Raw genomic sequence first — 18,508 nt, 5'->3', positions numbered from 1 at the left:
GGCGTTGTGACTGCTGAAGGAGAGAGAGGGGGTACAAAAGTTTCCAACATCGCCATAGTTTGCTGACAGTAGTGGCGCCGGCTGGGGGGCCAGGGATGGGGAGAGTAGCGGGGGGTGGCCAGGAGGTGGGCTGTGGGGTCGGGGTGGCCTGGCATGGAACAACATTGCTGCAGCCGGCAAGGCTGCCATGCAGCTGCGCACACCGCTGATAGCCCGCTGTGAATTTAGGGCCACGGTTCGTATAGGTGTCCCTCCAGGGCACCCCCTAGGTGTCTTCAGCCAACCCATCAGGTGTACGGGCACGCACCAGCGCCATCTTGTTGGCTGGGAGGAGTGTGTGTGGGGGGTGCAATGTGTGTGTGCGGCTGGGATGAGTGTGTGTGGGGAGAGTAATGTGTGTGTGCGGCTGGGGTGAGTGTGTGTGGGGAGTGTAGTGTGTGTGTGTGGCTGGGATGAGTGTGAGTGGGGAGTGTAATGTGTGTGTGCGGCTGGGGTGAGTGTGTGTGGGGAGTGTAATGTGTGTGTTCGGCTGGGATGAGTGTGTGTGGGGAATGTAATGTGTGTGTGAGGCTGGGATGAGTGTGTGTGGGGAGTGTAATGTGTGTGTGCGGCTGGGATGAGTGTGTGTGGAGAGTGTAGTGTGTGTGTGCGGCTGGGATGAGTGTGTGTGGGGAGTGTAATGTGTGTGTGCGGCTGGGATGAGTGTGTGTGGGGAGTGTAATGTGTGTGTGCAGCTGGGTGAGTGTGTGTGGGGAGTGTAATGTGTGTGTGCGGCTGGGATGAGTGTGTGTGGGGAGTGTAATGTGTGTGTGCGGCTGGGATGAGTGTGTGTGGGGAGTGTAATGTGTGTGTGCGGCTGGGATGAGTGTGTGTGGGGGGTGCAATGTGTGTGTGCGGCTGGGATGAGTGTGTGTGGGGAGTGTAATGTGTGTGTGCGGCTGGGATGAGTGTGTGGGGAGTGTAATGTGTGTGTGCGGCTGGGATGAGTGTGTGTGGGGAGTGTAATGTGTGTGTGAGGCTGGGATGAGTGTGTGTGGGGAGTGCAATGTGTGTGTGCGGCTGGGATGAGTGTGTGTGGGGAGTGTAATGTGTGTGCGGCTGGGATGAGTGTGTGTGGGGAGTGTAATGTGTGTGTGAGGCTGGGATGAGTGTGTGTGGGGAGTGTAATATGTGTGTATGCGGCTGGGATGAGTGTGAGTGGGGAATGCAATGTGTGTGTGCGGCTGGGATGAGTGTGTGTGGGGAGTGTAATGTGTGTGTGCGGCTGGGATGAGTGTGTGTGGGGAGTGTAATGTGTGTGTGCGGCTGGGTGAGTGTGTGTGGGGAGTGTAATGTGTGTGTGCGGCTGGGATGAGTGTGTGTGGGGAGTGTAATGTGTGTGTGCGGCTGGGTGAGTGTGTGTGGGGAGTGTAATGTGTGTGTGCGGCTGGGATGAGTGTGTGTGGGGAGTGTAATGTGTGTGTGCGGCTGGGATGAGTGTGTGTGGGGAGTGTAATGTGTGTGTGCGGCTGGGATGAGTGTGTGTGGGGAGTGTAATGTGTGTGTGCGGCTGGGATGAGTGTGTGTGGGGAGTGTAATGTGTGTGTGCGGCTGGGATGAGTGTGTGTGGGGAATGCAATGTGTGTGTGCGGCTGGGATGAGTGTGTGTGGGGAGTGTAATGTGTGTGTGCGGCTGGGATGAGTGTGTGTGGGGAATGCAATGTGTGTGTGCGGCTGGGATGAGTGTGTGTGGGGAGTGTAATGTGTGTGTGCGGCTGGGATGAGTGTGTGTGGGGAGTGTAATGTGTGTGTGCGGCTGGGATGAGTGTGTGTGGGGAGTGTAGTGTGTGTGCGGCTGGGATGAGTGCGTGTGGGGAGTTTATAAAATTTTTTTATAAAATAAAATTTTATATAATAAAATTTCCTTCCCACCTTCTCTTCTGTAAGAGCAGCTCAGTGTGTGTGTGTGCGGCTGGGATGAGTGTGAGTGGGGAGTGCAATGTGTGTGTGCGGCTGGGATGAATGTGTGGAGAGTGCAATGTGTGTGTGCGGCTGGGATGAGTGTGTGTGGGGAGTGTATTGTGTGTGTGCGGCTGGGATGAGTGTGTGTGGGGAGTGTAATCTGTGTGTGCGGCTGGGATGAGTGTGTGTGGGGAGTGTAATGTGTGTGTGCGGCTGGGATGAGTGTGTGTGGGGAGTGTATTGTGTGTGTGCGGCTGGGATGAGTGTGTGTGGGGAGTGTAATGTGTGTGTGTGGCTGGGATGAGTGTGTGTGGGGAGCGTAATGTGTGTGTGTGGCTGGGATGAGTGTGTGTGGGGGGTGTAATGTGTGTGTGCGGCTGGGATGAGTGTGTGTGGGGAGTGTAATGTGTGTGTGCGGCTGGGATGAGTGTGTGTGGGGAGTGCAATGTGTGTGTGCGGCTGGGATGAGTGTGTGTGGGGAGTGTAATGTGTGTGTGCGGCTGGGATGAGTGTGTGTGGAGAGTGTAATGTGTGTGCGGCTGGGATGAGTGTGTGTGGAGAGTGTAATGTGTGTGTGCGGCTGGGATGAGTGTGTGTGGAGAGTGTAATGTGTGTGTGCGGCTGGGATGAGTGTGTGTGGAGAGTGTAGTGTGTGTGCGCGGCTGGGATGAGTGTGTGTGGAGAGTGTAATGTGTGTGTGCGGCTGGGATGAGTGTGTGTGGAGAGTGTAGTGTGTGTGTGCGGCTGGGATGAGTGTGTGTGGGGAGTGTAGTGTGTGTGTGCGGCTGGGATGAGTGTGTGTGGGGAGTGTAGTGTGTGTGTGCGGCTGGGATGAGTGTGTGTGGAGAGTGTAGTGTGTGTGTGCGGCTGGGATGAGTGTGTGTGGGGAGTGTAATGTGTGTGTGCGGCTGGGATGAGTGTGTGTGGGGAGTGTAATGTGTGTGTGCGGCTGGGATGAGTGTGTGTGGAGAGTGTAATGTGTGTGTGCGGCTGGGATGAGTGTGTGTGGAGAGTGTAGTGTGTGTGTGCGGCTGGGATGAGTGTGTGTGGGGAGTGTAATGTGTGTGTGCGGCTGGGATGAGTGTGTGTGGAGAGTGTAATGTGTGTGTGCGGCTGGGGTGAGTGTGTGTGGAGAGTGTAGTGTGTGTGTGAGGCTGGGATGAGTGTGTGTGGAGAGTGTAGTGTGTGTGTGCGGCTGGGATGAGTGTGTGTGGGGAGTGTAATGTGTGTGTGCGGCTGGGATGAGTGTGTGTGGGGAGTGTAATGTGTGTGTGCGGCTGGGATGAGTGTGTGTGGAGAGTGTAATGTGTGTGTGCGGCTGGGATGAGTGTGTGTGGAGAGTGTAGTGTGTGTGTGCGGCTGGGATGAGTGTGTGTGGGGAGTGTAATGTGTGTGTGCGGCTGGGATGAGTGTGTGTGGAGAGTGTAATGTGTGTGTGCGGCTGGGTTGAGTGTGTGTGGAGAGTGTAGTGTGTGTGTGCGGCTGGGATGAGTGTGTGTGGGGAGTGTAGTGTGTGTGTGCGGCTGGGATGAGTGTGTGTGGAGAGTGTAATGTGTGTGTGCGGCTGGGTTGAGTGTGTGTGGAGAGTGTAGTGTGTGTGTGCGGCTGGGATGAGTGTGTGTGGGGAGTGTAATGTGTGTGTGCGGCTGGGGTGAGTGTGTGTGGGGAGTGTAATGTGTATGTGCGGCTGCAGCTTGTCAGCCTCCCGAGTGTCAATCACGGACCCGGCGAATCCCGCACCGTTTTCCATTGGAATCCGTTGCGATGTTGGTGCGAGCACCTCCACAGTTGTTGAATCGATCCGGCTTCGGCGCCAGTTTTGCTGTCGTGAAAGTCCAAGAATTTTGCATTGGTGTCAACACTTAGTCTCAGAAACGGAGAATCCCGCCCATATCGTACAAGACTGGACAAAGCGCTGGGAAATGGGATTAGAACAGATAGGTGTTTGATGGCCAGCACAGACATGATGACCCTATTCTCTCCCCTCCCGCACTTTTGTAATATTGAACCCGTCCTCATAGCGATATCATTTCCAATCTATCAAAATATTTCAGAGACAAATGAAGCTCATAAACAATTGAGCCATTTTTGAATCTGGAAATTTCACTAAAGAATGATATACTTTGATGTTCAGTGTAATAATTTAAATAAGTTTAATCTAAAAACAAACCATTATTTTTTATCAATCCTTATGGTACGCAATAGGACACTCGCTTAAAACATTTCTGACTGAAGAATCTATTTTCAAATGGATTAGTAATGACAGTCACCTACCCCACCCATTTAACATTATATAATAGTCATTATATATAAATGTGCTGCATGTAAAGAGTGTTTTCATAATGCTGTTACGTGATACGATATTTACTTCAAAACACTGGAATAAGTGTAGGCCATTTAGTCCCGCGAGCATTTTGGGATGATAGAATGATGACAGCGCCTATGGTCCCACTTCCCCACCCTGTCCTGCTGACCCAGCAAAGTTTGTTCCCTTCATGCGTTCACCCAATTCCCTATTGGAAAGCAGGATTAAATCTGCCTGCACCACACTATCAGGCAATGTCTTCCAGACCCTAGCCACATACTATGTAAAAAAAAAAGGTTTTCCTCATGTTGTCATTGGTCCTTTTGCCATTCACCTTAAATTGACCTTCACTGGTTCTTGACCAATTGAATTGTCTGCCAATGGGAACAATTTCTCTCCCTTTACTTTATCCTGACCCCTTTTATAAAATTTCCTTCCCACCTTCTCTTCTGTAAGAGCAGCTCAGCGTCTCCAAGCTATCCATGTAACTGAAGGCCTTTGACATTGGAACCAACAGCATTAACCATCTCTAAAACTTTCAACATACGAGATAGGGGCAGAAGGAGGCCATTCAGCCCCTTGGGCCTGCTCCGCCATTCAATAAGATCGTGGCTGATCTGTGTTTGTGTTGGGTTCCACGTTCCCATCTACCCCTGATAACCTCTGGTCTCCTTGCCCAGCAAGAATCTATCTACTTCCACCTGAAAAATATTCAGTGACCCCCCCACCTCCACCGCTGTCTGAGGCAGGGAGTTCCAAATCACACAGCCTGCTGAGAGGACCCCTTATCATGGATTGGCCGCGCTAAATTGCCCTTAGTGACCGAAAAAGGTTAGGAGGGGTTATTGGGTTATGGGGATAGGGTGGAAGTGAGGGCTTAAGTGGGTCGGTGCAGACTCGATGGGCCGAGTGGCCTCCTTCTGCACTGTATGTTCTATGTTCTGTCCTATAATCGTGTCCCCTCATTTTAAACTGTGTCCTGAACTCACCCACAAGAGGAAACTTCCTTTCCATGACCACTTTATCAACATTGTTCAGAATCTTATACACATCAATCAAATCACCCCTCGTTCTTCAAAACATTAATGGAAACAAGCCCAGCCTTACCTCAGAAGACAACCTGCTCATTCCAGCTATCAATCTAGTAAACCTCCTTTGAACCAACTGCAACGCACTTAAATCTTTCTTAAATAAGGAGACCAAAACAGCACACGGTGGCTGAAATTCTCCGTTTGGGAGACTGTGGCCGGGATTCTCCGTTTGGGAGACTGTGGGCGGGATTCTCCGTTTGGGAGACTGTGGGCGGGAATCTCCATTTGGGAGACTGTGGGCGGGATTCTCCGTTTGGGAGACTGTGGGCGGAATTCTCCGTTTGGGAGACTGTGGGCGGGATTCTCCGTTTGGGAGACTGTGGGCGGGATTCTCCGTTTGGGAGACTGTGGCCGGGATTCTCCGTTTGGGAGACTGTGGGCGGGATTCTCCGTTTGGGAGACTGTGGGCGGGAATCTCCGTTTGGGAGACTGTGGGCGGGATTCTCCGTTTGGGAGACTGTGGCCGGGATTCTCCGTTTGGGAGACTGTGGGCGGGATTCTCCGTTTGGGAGACTGTGGCCGGGATTCTCCGTTTGGGAGACTGTGGCCGGGATTCTCCGTTTGGGAGACTGTGGGCGGGAATCTCCGTTTGGGAGACTGTGGGCGGGATTTTCCGTTTGGGAGACTGTGGGCGGGATTCTCCGTTTGGGAGACTGTGGGCGGGATTCTCCGTTTGGGAGACTGTGGGCGGGAATCTCCGTTTGGGAGACTGTGGGCGGGATTCTCCGTTTGGGAGACTGTGGCCGGGATTCTCCGTTTGGGAGACTGTGGGCGGGATTCTCCATTTGGGAGACTGTGGCCGGGATTCTCCGTTTGGGAGACTGTGGCCGGGATTCTCCGTTTCCCGACGGCGATTTCATAATCGGCGATCGGGCGGAGAATCCATTTTTACAACCTGTTTTACGCAGATTGCCCATGCTCCGCCCCTCCAAAACAGGCCCCCCCCCGATGCTCGGCTCCCGATGGGCCGAGTTCCCGACCGCTGGCCGGGGAAGCTTCAGCGAGGGCTGGGGGACTGGTGGGGGTGGCCACGGGATGGCGAGGAGGTATCTAGGGGGGCACTATCTTGCAGGTCGGGTCCATGCACAGCGCATGTTGTATGGTGCAGCCGCTGCAGGTCGTCACCATGTGCATGTGTGGCCACGCACCCGGCAATTCTCCGGCTGTTCATTTTGTGGAGGCCGGGCATTTTACGTGGCTCGGCTGCTCGCCCCTCACCGGTCGGTGGATAGCTGCTGGGGCGCCGCCGGTTTTTCCCACTTAAAACGCCACGGATCTCCGGACATAGCCTCAAAATCGGAGAATGCAGCCCCATGTTCTCGTGCCAGAGATTAATCGAGTGGCCCGATAACGATGTCCGCCACAGTATGAGGGTGACTTAACCCCCCCCCCAACCAGGCAACCCATTACAGAGACCCCACCAGAAACCCCCATATGAGAGACCCACCAGAGACATACTATAATCGAGTATGGCCCCCCCATAAGAGAGACCCCTGCCTGGGAACCCCCATTTCAGAGACCCCTGCCTGGAAACCCCCCACCCCCATTTCAGAGACCCCTGTCTGGGAGCTCCCCCCCCCCCCCCCATTACAGAGACCCCTGCCTGGGAGCCCCTCTCCCCCCATTACAGAGAGCCCTGCCTGGGAGCCCCCCTCCCCCCCATTACAGAGACCCCTGCCTGGGAGCCCCCCCCATTACCGAAACTCCTGTCTGGGAGCCCCCCCCCCCCCATTACAGAGACCCCTGCCTGGGAGCCCCCCGCCATAACAGACCCCTGCCTGGGAGCCCCCCCCATTACAGAGACCCCTGCCTGGGAGCCCCCCCCCCCATTACAGAGACCCCTGTCTGGAAACCCCCCATTACAGAGACCCCTGCCTGGGAGCCCCCCCCCATTACAGAGCCCCCTGCCTGGCAGCCCCCCCCCCCCCCCCATTACAGAGACTCCTGCCTGGGAACCCTCCCCCACCCCATTACAGACCCCTGTCTGGAAACCCCCCATTACAGAGACTCCTGCCTGGGAGCCCCCCCCCCCCCCCCCATTACAGAGACCCCTGTCCTGGAGCCCCCTCCATTACAAAGACTCCTGCCTGGGAGCACCCCCCCCCATTACAGAGACCCCTGCCTGGGAGCCCCCCCCTCATCACAGAGACCCCTGCCTGGGAGCCCCCCCCCCCCCCCCCCGTTACAATGACCCCTGTCTGGGAGCCCCCCTCCCCCCATTACAGAGACCCCTGCCTGGGAGCCCCCCTCCCCCCCATTACAGAGACCCCTGCCTGGGAGCCCCCCCCTATTACCGAAACTCCTGTCTGGGAGCCCCCCCCATTACAGAGACCCCTGCCTGGGAGCCCCCCCCATAACAGAGACCCCTGCCTGGGAGCCCCCCCCCCCATTACAGAGACCCCTGCCTGGGAGCCCCCCCCCCCATTACAGAGACCCCTGTCTGGAAACCCCCCATTACAGAGACCCCTGCCTGGGAGCCCCCCCACCCCCCCCCATTACAGAGCCCCCTGGCTGGCAGCCCCCCCCCCCCATTACAGAGACTCCTGTCTGGGAACCCTCCCCCACCCCATTACAGACCCCTGTCTGGAAACCCCCCATTACAGATACTCCTGCCTGGGAGCACCCCCCCCCCCCCATTACAGAGACCCCTGTCTTGGAGCCTCCTCCATTACAAAGACTCCTGCCTGGGAGCACCCCCCCCCCATTACAGAGACCCCTGCCTGGGAGCCCCCCCTCATTACAGAGACCCCTGCCTGGGAGCCCCCCCCCCCATTACAGAGACCCCTGTCTGGAAACCCCCCAATACAGAGACCCCTGCCTGGGAGCACCCCTCCCCCTCATTACAGAGACTCCTGCCTGGGAGCTTCCCCCCCATTACAGAGACCCCTGCCTGGGAGCCCCACCCCATTACAGAGACCCCTGTCAGGAAACCTCCCATTACAGAGACCCCTGCCTGGGAGCCCTCCCCCCCACCCCCATTACAGAGACCCCTGTCTGGAAACCCCCCATTACAAAGCCCCCTGACTGGCGCCCCCCCCCCTGCCGCCCCCCCCCCCCCCATTACAGAGACTCCTGCCTGGGAACCCTCCCCCACCCCATTACAGAGAGTCCTGCCTGGGAGCACCCCCCCCCCCTCCATTACAGAGACCCCTGTCTTGGAGCCCCCTCCATTACAAAGACTCCTGCCTGGGAGCCCCCCCCATTACAGAGACCCCTGCCTGGGAGCCCCCCCTCCCCCCCCCCATTACAGAGACCCTGCCTGGGAGCCCCCTCCCCATTACAGAGACCCCTGCCTGGGAGCCCCCCATTACAGAGACCCCTGTCTGGAAAACTCCCATTACAGAGACTCCTGTCTGGGAACCCCCCCCCCCAACATTACAGACTCCTGCCTGGGACCCCCCCCCCATTACAGAGACCCCTGCCTGGATGCTAGAGAGCAGTCCAGACAGAGTCAATAAAACATATCACCTGTGCAATACTCAGGTAGGTAATGTACCACCTGTAAATTCATAGACAGGGAAACCCACATCAACTTGGTTTAATCTCTTCAGATCTTTGATTTGAAAGGCTTTCATTCATATCAATGTGAAATTGATTTTACTTGGCTGTGATTGACAGCTTACACACACACTGTCTGGAATGTTTAATCTCATTTCCCTTCATGCTTGAGTGAATTTGAAGTAGCCAGCTGTGAAACTCACCGCAGTGTTTATAAACATCTAGCTATGATTGACAGCTCTTGGACCAGTTCAAAGGCAGTTAAGTGCTTTCTGCAGATAAAAAGGGGAATTGAGTTGATCCCGTTTTTTGTCCGACACTGCATTCTCTGTCGCATAGGGAACTCCACCATTATAAGCCTTTGACCCTCTAATATCCCTGTATGTTTCTACACTGCCGACAATAACACCTCTCTTTGTGTCATCGGCAAATTTGGATACGTGACTTTTTAATCCATCATATAAATCGCTAAGAAATTAGATGAATATTTGCGATACCAATACAGATCTTTGCAGGACACCACTGGAGCATGGGGGGAGCAGACCATGGGCGGGATTCTCCCACCCTGTGCCAGGTCAGAGAATTGGCGGGGGGGGACGCAAATCACGCAACACCGCTCTGATGGTGGTCCGCCGATTCTCCAGCGACCGGAGAATCGCCGGCAATTGGCCAGTCGGGGGCCGCTGAACGCGTCCCTCCCACCCCGCGATTCTCCCCGCGCGATGGGCCGAGTACCCAGCAATGTTCAGCAGAGTTCCACCGGCTTTGTTCTCGTGTGGTCCTACCCAGCGTGACCTCAGCGTTCTGGCTGCGGAGGGGGGGGGGGGGGTGCGGCCTGGTGGGGGGAGGGGTGATCTGACTCCGGATCCTACCGATCGGCGGGCGGGCTTATTCCGGTGGGGGTCTATGTTCCTCCGTGCCGGGCCCCTGTAGGTCTCTGCCATGGTGCATCGGGGCCGGTGCAGAGACGGCAACCCATGCGCCTGCGTGACCTGTGCCGGCTATGCCGTGCGTGCGCGAACTCGCGCCGCCCGTGCTGATGCCCAATTCGACAGCTGGAGCAGCGTGAGGCTCTCCAATGCCGTGCTGGCCCCCTGTGCGGCACAGGATCGCTGATCCTAGGGGCCAGATGACGCCGTTTTTGACGGCGTCAACACTTAGCCCCCGGATCGGAGAATCCCGCCCCATGTATCTGGCCGCCACTCACTCACTCACATTGGACCGTGGTACCCTGGGCGATGGCCCATGCCACCTAGCTGTTAGGTCGGTCATGTGTCGCAGGACCTTTGGACGGTCTTGGCCCATGGGTCCATGACCCTAAGTTTGAAAACTTTGATTGAAGTCATACTCCACTATGTTTACGGTGATATTTCAATAGGCAATCATTTAATTAGTATAAGAATTAGAAAATTAACAATGAATATTTGTCTTAATTAATTGTTCTGCACTTTTTCCCTAGTTGTCGTGCATTAGGTATGGTTTCGATGGTGGGAGGATCAAATTTAAAAAATAAAAAGTGCATCTACCCAGAGTTTATTGTTTTGCCACTTGTAGTATTTGCAATACTCTGCGTTGCAGTAATTATATTCTGGAATGAGAATTGGGTGAGATGTGGAAGGACTGGCAGGTCAGACAATGCAGGTGAGTAAATCAGTTGAGTTATCTGTACAAAAAGTCACTTGATTTAACTGCTCAGAATCTCGATTTACAATTACCCATGCTTGGTCCTGGGTTACCTGAAGAATCTCTAGACTTGTGTGCAAAATGAGGCTGGTTAATATTTATTTGTTAAACTATACAATTCCTGATCAACTACAATATAAGCCACTACAAATAGAATTGTGGTGATGTGCATCAATGTAAATACATGTAAGCTAGCTAGACACTAGAGGGAGCACCAAAGACATCACACACACACACTCAACCAATAGATCAGGTAGATAGGACACGACCAATGGACATTCCCGATACACACGGAGGTGACACGACCACAGGAGGGCATTACACCAACCCATATGTAAAGGACACCACACACATGATCTGCCTCTTTCCAGTGGAGACAGTCAGTGAGTTAAGACACAGGGCTGATTCAATATCACTCCCACCACCTGGATTGCAGCAACTGGTTAGTCAGTCTGGGTAGCTATAGTAGGATTAGCAGTAGTGTCGAACCCGAGTAATAGAAGTGTAAATAGTTTAATAAACGTGTTGAAGTTATCTCCACGTCTGAACCTTCCTTTGTCAAGTGCACCACAAGGAAGCCGCTTATGTTACACCAACAACATAACAAATCATGATACCAGGACTGAACTGTTTCAATCCACATAGCCATAACTCAACGTACAGTGACAACCAGCAACAATACCCAGGCAAGATGTTCGAGATCCGGGTTCCGCAGCAGCTCCAGTGCCACGGCGATCTCCGCGAGGGCTGACGGGTATTCCGGCAGATGTTTGAAATCTTCCAATAGCAGCCGAACTAGAAGACCTGGCTGATGCTGAAAAGACAGAGCTTCTCCTCACCATCGCCGGTGCCAGAGCAGAAGAAATCTTTTTAAAATTCAAGTTCTCCAAAGGGCAAAACAGGAGCGACTTCCAGGCAGTCCTGGACAAATTCGGCATATACTGTGAGGAAAGCACACTCCAACCAGCAAGAAAAGGTAAAAGAAGCGCCAGTACTCACCACGAGACCGAGATCCCGGAGCAGAGAACAGTTTTGATCGGCAGCCATCTTTCTAAAGGGACTGCACTTGCGCAGTTGCGCAAGAAGCGCACAGAACGGGAAAGTCCGTTTGCGCATGCGCGATTGCGAAAAAGGCCCTAAGTAAAGGAACCGCGATCTGCGCATGCGCAATCGCTTCCTACGCAGTACGTCACATGAGTCATGATGTCGGAGGCCCCGGACAACGCCCATTTAAAGGGGAAACGTCCCAAATCAAAGAAAAAATCTTTTAAACCTGTAAAACTACCTTCCTTCACCTGGAATGACAGCACAATGCCTCAAATTGAACCAGGAAATGAAATTAACCTCCGAAGAACCCTGCAACAAGCAGTTACCTACACCCAAACTGATGATTCCGACCTTGAATACTTCGATACCGACCTTTACATTTTCTCTGGACCTCGCGAGCCCAGTGCCAGCTCCGACACAAACAGTGATGATATGGTCCTAGAAGACAATGACTCAGCTGAACCTTTCACCTTGGGAGGCTACCCCAGTACCAAATCCGAACCGCAACTAGACGTGTTGCACATTGACGACCCCAAAGGTGAATTCTTCGGATTTGAGGATCTTCAGCCCAGCAGATATGACATCCCGACTCGTGAGTGCAGGATGATGCTGCAGCCTGAAACCAAGAGACAGAGAGCGGTACAAGCCCACAGAGAGCGGCCTGCTGCCACACAGAGCGAGGTCCACGCACCCCTCAGGGTTCCCGACTCTACGAAAGAAGACACGTAAGACTCCACACCGCAGTCCTTGCATGAACAAGAAGTGACTCCAGTGTCACAAGCCTCCACAGCGAGCTTGTGGACAGCCTCCACGATGGAAGCAACGCAAGACTCCGACGCGCAGTCCTTGCAGGAACAAGACCATGAGGGTCTAGCAACCTCCTCTGACCAACTAGCGGCAGACGATGCAAGTCTGCCATGCTCAAGTAAACAGCAAGAAGACTATGACAGTCTACCATGCTCCAGTGCATAGCAGCACGACCATGACGGTCTATCATGCTACAGTGAAGAACAAAGCGACGATGACAGTCCAAGCCCAAATGAAGGACAAGACAAGAATGAAGCAAGACAATGATAGTCCACCCACATTGTTTGCACCATCAGATGAAGACTCTGACAATTTACCCAACCCAAGTGAACAACAAGCATCTACTGAGGCTTTACCCATGGTATGTGAGACGAGTGACGACAGCATCCCACTTCCCAAGCAAGATGTGCAAAGTGACAGACCTCAGCTAGTGTGTACAGAGGCACTCGACGATCACTGTGAGACCACTGGTGACTCCGGTGCCACCACGATACTTCCACCCTCATTCGCTCGAACCTCTCCACAAGTCAATGCATTCCTGCATGTTCCGACTCCAGACGTGCAGCTTCAAGAAATCTCTGCTGACTCCAGTGAATCTGCTAAGGCTCCGGACGGGGAGCATCAACAAACCAACACTGACTCAGTTAAAACAGACCGGACTCCAGATGGGGAGCAACCAAAAGCCGGACTTTACTCCAGACAGGGAGTGCCACAACCTCAGTGATGGCACCCTCTGGGTGACAGCAGATGCCACGACAGGAGATGGATCATGTGACAATCACACTGGGTCAGTAATAACAAGCAGCGGCTACAGTCCAAGAGGAATACACCAATATTCACCACAGCTATATCCACACATTTTTTCCACACCAGCAGTGCAGCCAATGACAGCTCATGCTGGACCAACCTACTATTCAGGCATGCAGCAGCCAGCAGTCTATGCAGCACATTCTCAAACAGGCCAGCACTACGGATTGCCCACTAATGGAATCAAGACCGAAAGAGGACTACAGGAAACGCAATCTGCACTACAGACTGGATGCCTTAGTTACAGCCCAGGATTTGCTGCACCCCAGCCTGGCCAGACGACATATTCCTATCAGATGCAAGGTTCCAGTTTCACACCATCACCAAGTATTTATGCGAGCAGCAATTCTGTTTCCAATTCGACAAGCTTCAACGGTTCTCAGCAGGATCACCCTTCCTGCACAGCACGTGGCCAGAACCAGTATGTACAGTCTTATCCAACTTCAACATATCGCACAACCATGGCCTCTAATGAAACTGTTGATGGTACCTCTTCAACGTCAACACCGTATCAGCTACAAGATGCCATCCAACAGCACCATCATAAACATCGAAGAAAGAAAGGGACTCCAAATCAGACAGCGAAGTGATTTGACCACTTCTTGGTTCCTGTGGCACAGAGACGTTGATGGCGTTCATAATCAAGAGAGACATTTGACCATGGTGATTGATGGTTTTTGAGTCACACAAATGATTTGGACTTATTGTTTAATCACTGTTCCCATGACTTGTATATACCTTACCTTATCTACCTGTTCTTTGTTCAATTTTCTTAAAGTGTACAGAAAATATGAACATATAAAAAAGGGGGATGTGGTGATGTGCATCAATGTAAATACATGTCGGCTAGCTAGACACTAGAGGAAGCACCAAAGACATCACACACACACACTCAACCAATATATCAGGTAGATAGGACACGACCAATGGACATTCACGATACACACGGAGGTGACACGACCACAGGAGGGCATTACACCAACCCATATATAAAGGACACCACACACATGATCTGCCTCTTTCCAGTGGAGACAGTCAGTGAGTTAAGACACAGGGTTGATTCAATATTACACCCACCACGTGGATTGCAGCAACTGGTTAGTCAGTCTGGGTGGCTATAGTAGGATTAGCAGTAGTGTCGAACGCGAGTAATAGAATTGTAAATAGTTTAATAAACGTGTTGAAGTTATCTCCACGTCTGAACCTTCCTTTGTCAAGTGCACCACAAGGAAGCCGCTTATGTTACACCGAGAACATAACAAATCAAGAATCATAGAATTCCTACAGTGCAGAAGGAGGCCATTCAGCCCATCATGCCTGCGGCGACCCTCTGAAAGAGCACACTACCTAAGCCCATTCCCCCTATCCCCATAACCTGCGCAACCTTGAGCACTAAGGGGCAATTTAGCATGGTTAATCCACTTAACGTGCACATATTTGGACTGTGCGAGGAAACTAGAGCACCCAATGGAAACCCAAAGGATCTGTATGCCCGGGGAGCTGGGGCAGGGGATTGCTGTTCGGCCCGCATTGCGGAACAAAGTGCCAGAGGCGTAATATTTCTTGAGTGCAACTTTTTCTAATAAATGTATGTCCCAAACTGCCCCAATCCCCCGATGTTGCCCCCCTCCATCTTCCCCACTCCTCCCAACCCCTACCACTACCCCTATCTTCATTGCATCCTCCACCCCTTACCCCAACCCCCCTCCCCCGTGCCCTCTCAGTGAACCACGACCTGCTTAGCCTTCCTTGCACTCTGCGACACCTAGGTGTGTCCCCAGGATGCACATGAGAGTGGGCGGCACGGTAGCACAGTGGTTAGCACAATTGCTTCACATCTCCAGGGTCCCAGGTTCGATTCCGGCTTGGGTCACTGTCTGTGCGGAGTCTGCACGTTCTCCCCGTGCCTGCGTGGGTTTCCTCCGGGTGCTCCGGTTTCCTCCCACAGTCCAAAGATGTGCAGGTTAGGTGGATTGGTCATGCTAAATTGCCCCTTAGTGTCCAAAATTTCCCTTAGTGTTGGGTGGGGTTACTGGGTTATGGGGATAGGGTGGAGGTGTTGACCTTGGGTACGGTGCTCTTTCCAAGAGCCGGTGCAGACTCGATGGGCCAAATGGCCTCCTTCAGCACTGTAAATTCTATGATATGATCTATGCTATGAGAGGTGGAAGCGGCCTGCCCACTACCGCGTCTCATGGTCTTCGATGCCCCTGGCAGGTGTCCTCTGCAGGGCCCTGGGGCCCACGGGGCCCTGGGACCGGCGGGCCCCCTGCCCTCGTGCCAACAGCATATCCTCGGTCTCAGGAGGTAGCTGGTGGCCACCATCGCCATTCCATAGGGTGGCTCCAGGTTGACACAGTGCCCCCTCCACCGGCCAGTGCCCATTGGGCCCTGGCGTTCACCTTGGCCAGAGGGGCAGCTGGATCGAGCCTGGGATGCCCCTCCGCCCCTTTGTCGGCCCTGGCGGCTCCCCAATGTCTGCAGCAGTGTCGATGCCCTCGGCGACGCTCCTCAGTGACTGGGGCATGCTCTGGAGCGCCCCGACAATGCTCACCTGAAACTGGGACATGCTCCACAGCGCCTGGGCTATGCCCACCTGAGAATGGGACACCTGGACCAGCGACCGGGACGTGCTCTGGAGCGCCTTGGCAATGCCCACCTGAGACTGGGACATTCTGTCGAGATGCTCAGCCATGGCCATCACCGACTGCGGCACACCTTCACTCATGCTGCTGATGCCGTGCACCAGGCTCTCCACTGCGGTCCCCACCCCAGCAGTGTTGGCCTTGGTGTCACACATTAGCCGCATTATCTCCTGCACCCATAGCCTCTGGGACTCCTCCAATCGGCTATGGATATGCTGGAGCGTCACTGATATGCCCCTCTGAATCTCACAGCCGCAGCCTAGCGTCTCCATCAGCTCCGGGTAACCCTGGTCCAGAGGCTCAGCATCTCCCAGCTGGGTCCAGGGATCAGGCATCAGCATCAGGCTGGGACCCAGGTGGGTCCTGGGATCAGGCAGACCTCCCACTGCTGTCTCGCCCGGGCATTCCTGCCTCCACCTGATGTGCATCGGCAGGTGCGTAGTACTCACCACAATGTGCCCCAGAAGCCTGTCCACTACTGTCACCCACCCAGGTGTGTGGCGGGGGGAGGGTGGGGATAACAGTTTTGCTGTGAATATGAAGCAGAGCTCCCCTCTGAGGTGTTCAAATGGGGGGGGGGGGGCGCGGGGGACAACCCCCCTCCTGGATGGGCCGGCACCGTTGGATGAGGACCCTGCAGGAGAATGGACATGTGGTCAGTGGGACGGATGGGCCATTCTGTTTGGCATTAGCAACTCACGTGTGACAGACCATCTGGGTGGGGGCATTAGTTCTGGGTCTGAGGGAAGACAGATGCAGCAGAGACTGCAGTGAGCGTGGTCTCTGCAATATACTTAGTGCCAGAATGGAGCCTGACTCCTGTGGTGATATGCATCACTGTAAATACACAAGGGGTTAATGTAAATACACTCAGACTAAGTGAACACGAGAGGGAGCACCAGAGACATCATGACATGCAGACATACAGCTAATGAACACATAGAATAGGACACGACCAATGGGCAGTCAAGAAACCCAGAGGTGACACTACCACAAGGGGGCAACCCATATAAAAGGACAGGGCACACATGCTCTCTCTCTTTCCACAGGCGACACTCAGTGAGAAGCACGGGGCAGATCAGAAGCATCACACCCACCACGTGACTTAGAGCAGACTGGTTAGTTAGACTGAGTTACTATAGCAAGATTAGCAGGAGAGTCGAACTCAAGTAGGAGAATTGTTAACTGTTCAATAAATGTGTTAAAGCTATCTCCAAGTCTGAACCTTCCTTTGTCAGAGTGCACATCAAGGAAGCAGCTGATGCTACATGAAGAAGCAGAACACAACACCTCCTCCCTGCTTCAGTAACAGGCAGCTGTCTGGAAGGCCAGCAGGTGAACAGGCCCACTTTGTATGCTGCCCCATCGAGATCCTTATTTGAAGAATTTGCAGCAGAACATATCTGTCGTCTTCCCCTCTGGAAAGCTGACCACATGCAGATTCCAACTCTTCACTATCCTCAGAAACACATGCAGTGCCAGTACCTGCCCTGGTGGCAGTGGGTGAAGTGACAGGGCCTCTTCATCAGTGCTGAGCAGTTGTCCTCTTTCTCTCTCTCTCTCTTCCTCCTGTGCTGGGCAGGCAGCAGATCTTATTCAGCAAATCAGAAAGACAATGTTGGATGAGGGGAAACAAGAGGTCCATGGTGACACCATCAGCAGCTTCATTATACCAGAGAGGAGGAAGAGGGTGAGTTGGGAGTTGAGAAGGAGCATAGGACGAGAGCATACTGTGTGTTCTCAGCAACATTGAATCCCACGATCTCTGCAATAGCCCGCCCTACAATGCAGAGAACCATCTACTCCTGTAAGAAATGCTCGTGTCTTTGACCCTCTCTGGCTCTGCTGTACTTTCTGTTTTGTGTGCTTGACCTGCAAGAGAGAGAGAAGAATATATATTTTTAAAAATATATTTAGTGCACCCAATTCTTTTTCCAATTAAGGGGCAATTTAGCGTGGCCAATTCACCTACCCTGCGCATCTTTGGGTTGTGGAGGTGAAACCCACACAGACACTGGGAGAATGTGCAAACTCCACACGGACAGTGACCTGGGGCAGGGATCGAACCTGGGTCATCGGCGCCGTGAGGCAGCAGTGCTAACCACTGCACCACCGTGCCCAAAGAGATGATTGTACTACATTTGGCAACCACAGCTAAATAGCTGGAGGCATGTGGAGGCAGTGAGAGGCGGGCATGAGGCTGGCAGCATTGGTAGTTGTGTGAGGGTGAAGTGCAGTATCTGGGTATCACGTGCCAGAGGGTGAGCGATGGGGTTTTGGAGCATTGAGCAGGATGAAGAGGTTGGTAGAGAAGTTGGAAAGGGTGGCATGTAAACAGAATTTACAGTGCAGAAGGAGGCAATTCGTCCCATCTAGTTGGCACTTGGAAAGAGCGTCTTACTTAAGCCCCACCCTAACACCATAACCCAACCTAACCTTTTAGCCACTAAAGGGCAATTTAGCATGGCCAGTCCACCCAACCTGCACATCCTTGGACTGTGGGAGGAAACCGGAGCACCCGGAAGAAACCCACACAGACACGGGGAGAACATGCAGACTCCGCACAGACAGTGACCCGAGGCCTGAACTTGGAGCTGTGAGGCAGCAGTGCTAACCACTGGGCCGCTCATGCATTTACTGATCATAACTAGCAGTGTGAGATTTTTAGATTTGTGGAGTTGCTG

General features: G+C 53.5%; 1 protein-coding gene across 2 annotated transcripts in view; it reads left to right on the top strand.

Annotated features, from left to right (window-relative positions):
- Window positions 1-18,508, top strand: part of LOC140392549 (tumor necrosis factor receptor superfamily member 5-like) — an 85,210-nt gene that overhangs the window by 44,590 nt on the left and 22,112 nt on the right. For both annotated transcript variants that reach the window (XM_072477853.1, XM_072477854.1), the window contains one exon: window positions 10,295-10,476. In XM_072477853.1, the coding sequence (XP_072333954.1) occupies window positions 10,295-10,476 (182 nt within the window). The remainder of the gene's footprint in view (window positions 1-10,294; window positions 10,477-18,508) is intronic.

The sequence above is a fragment of the Scyliorhinus torazame genome, chromosome 16 (assembly GCF_047496885.1).
Source record: "Scyliorhinus torazame isolate Kashiwa2021f chromosome 16, sScyTor2.1, whole genome shotgun sequence".
Lineage (NCBI taxonomy): Eukaryota > Metazoa > Chordata > Chondrichthyes > Carcharhiniformes > Scyliorhinidae > Scyliorhinus > Scyliorhinus torazame.
The sequence above is the reverse complement of the archived record's forward strand: the minus strand, read 5'-3'. Positions and strand labels throughout refer to the sequence as shown.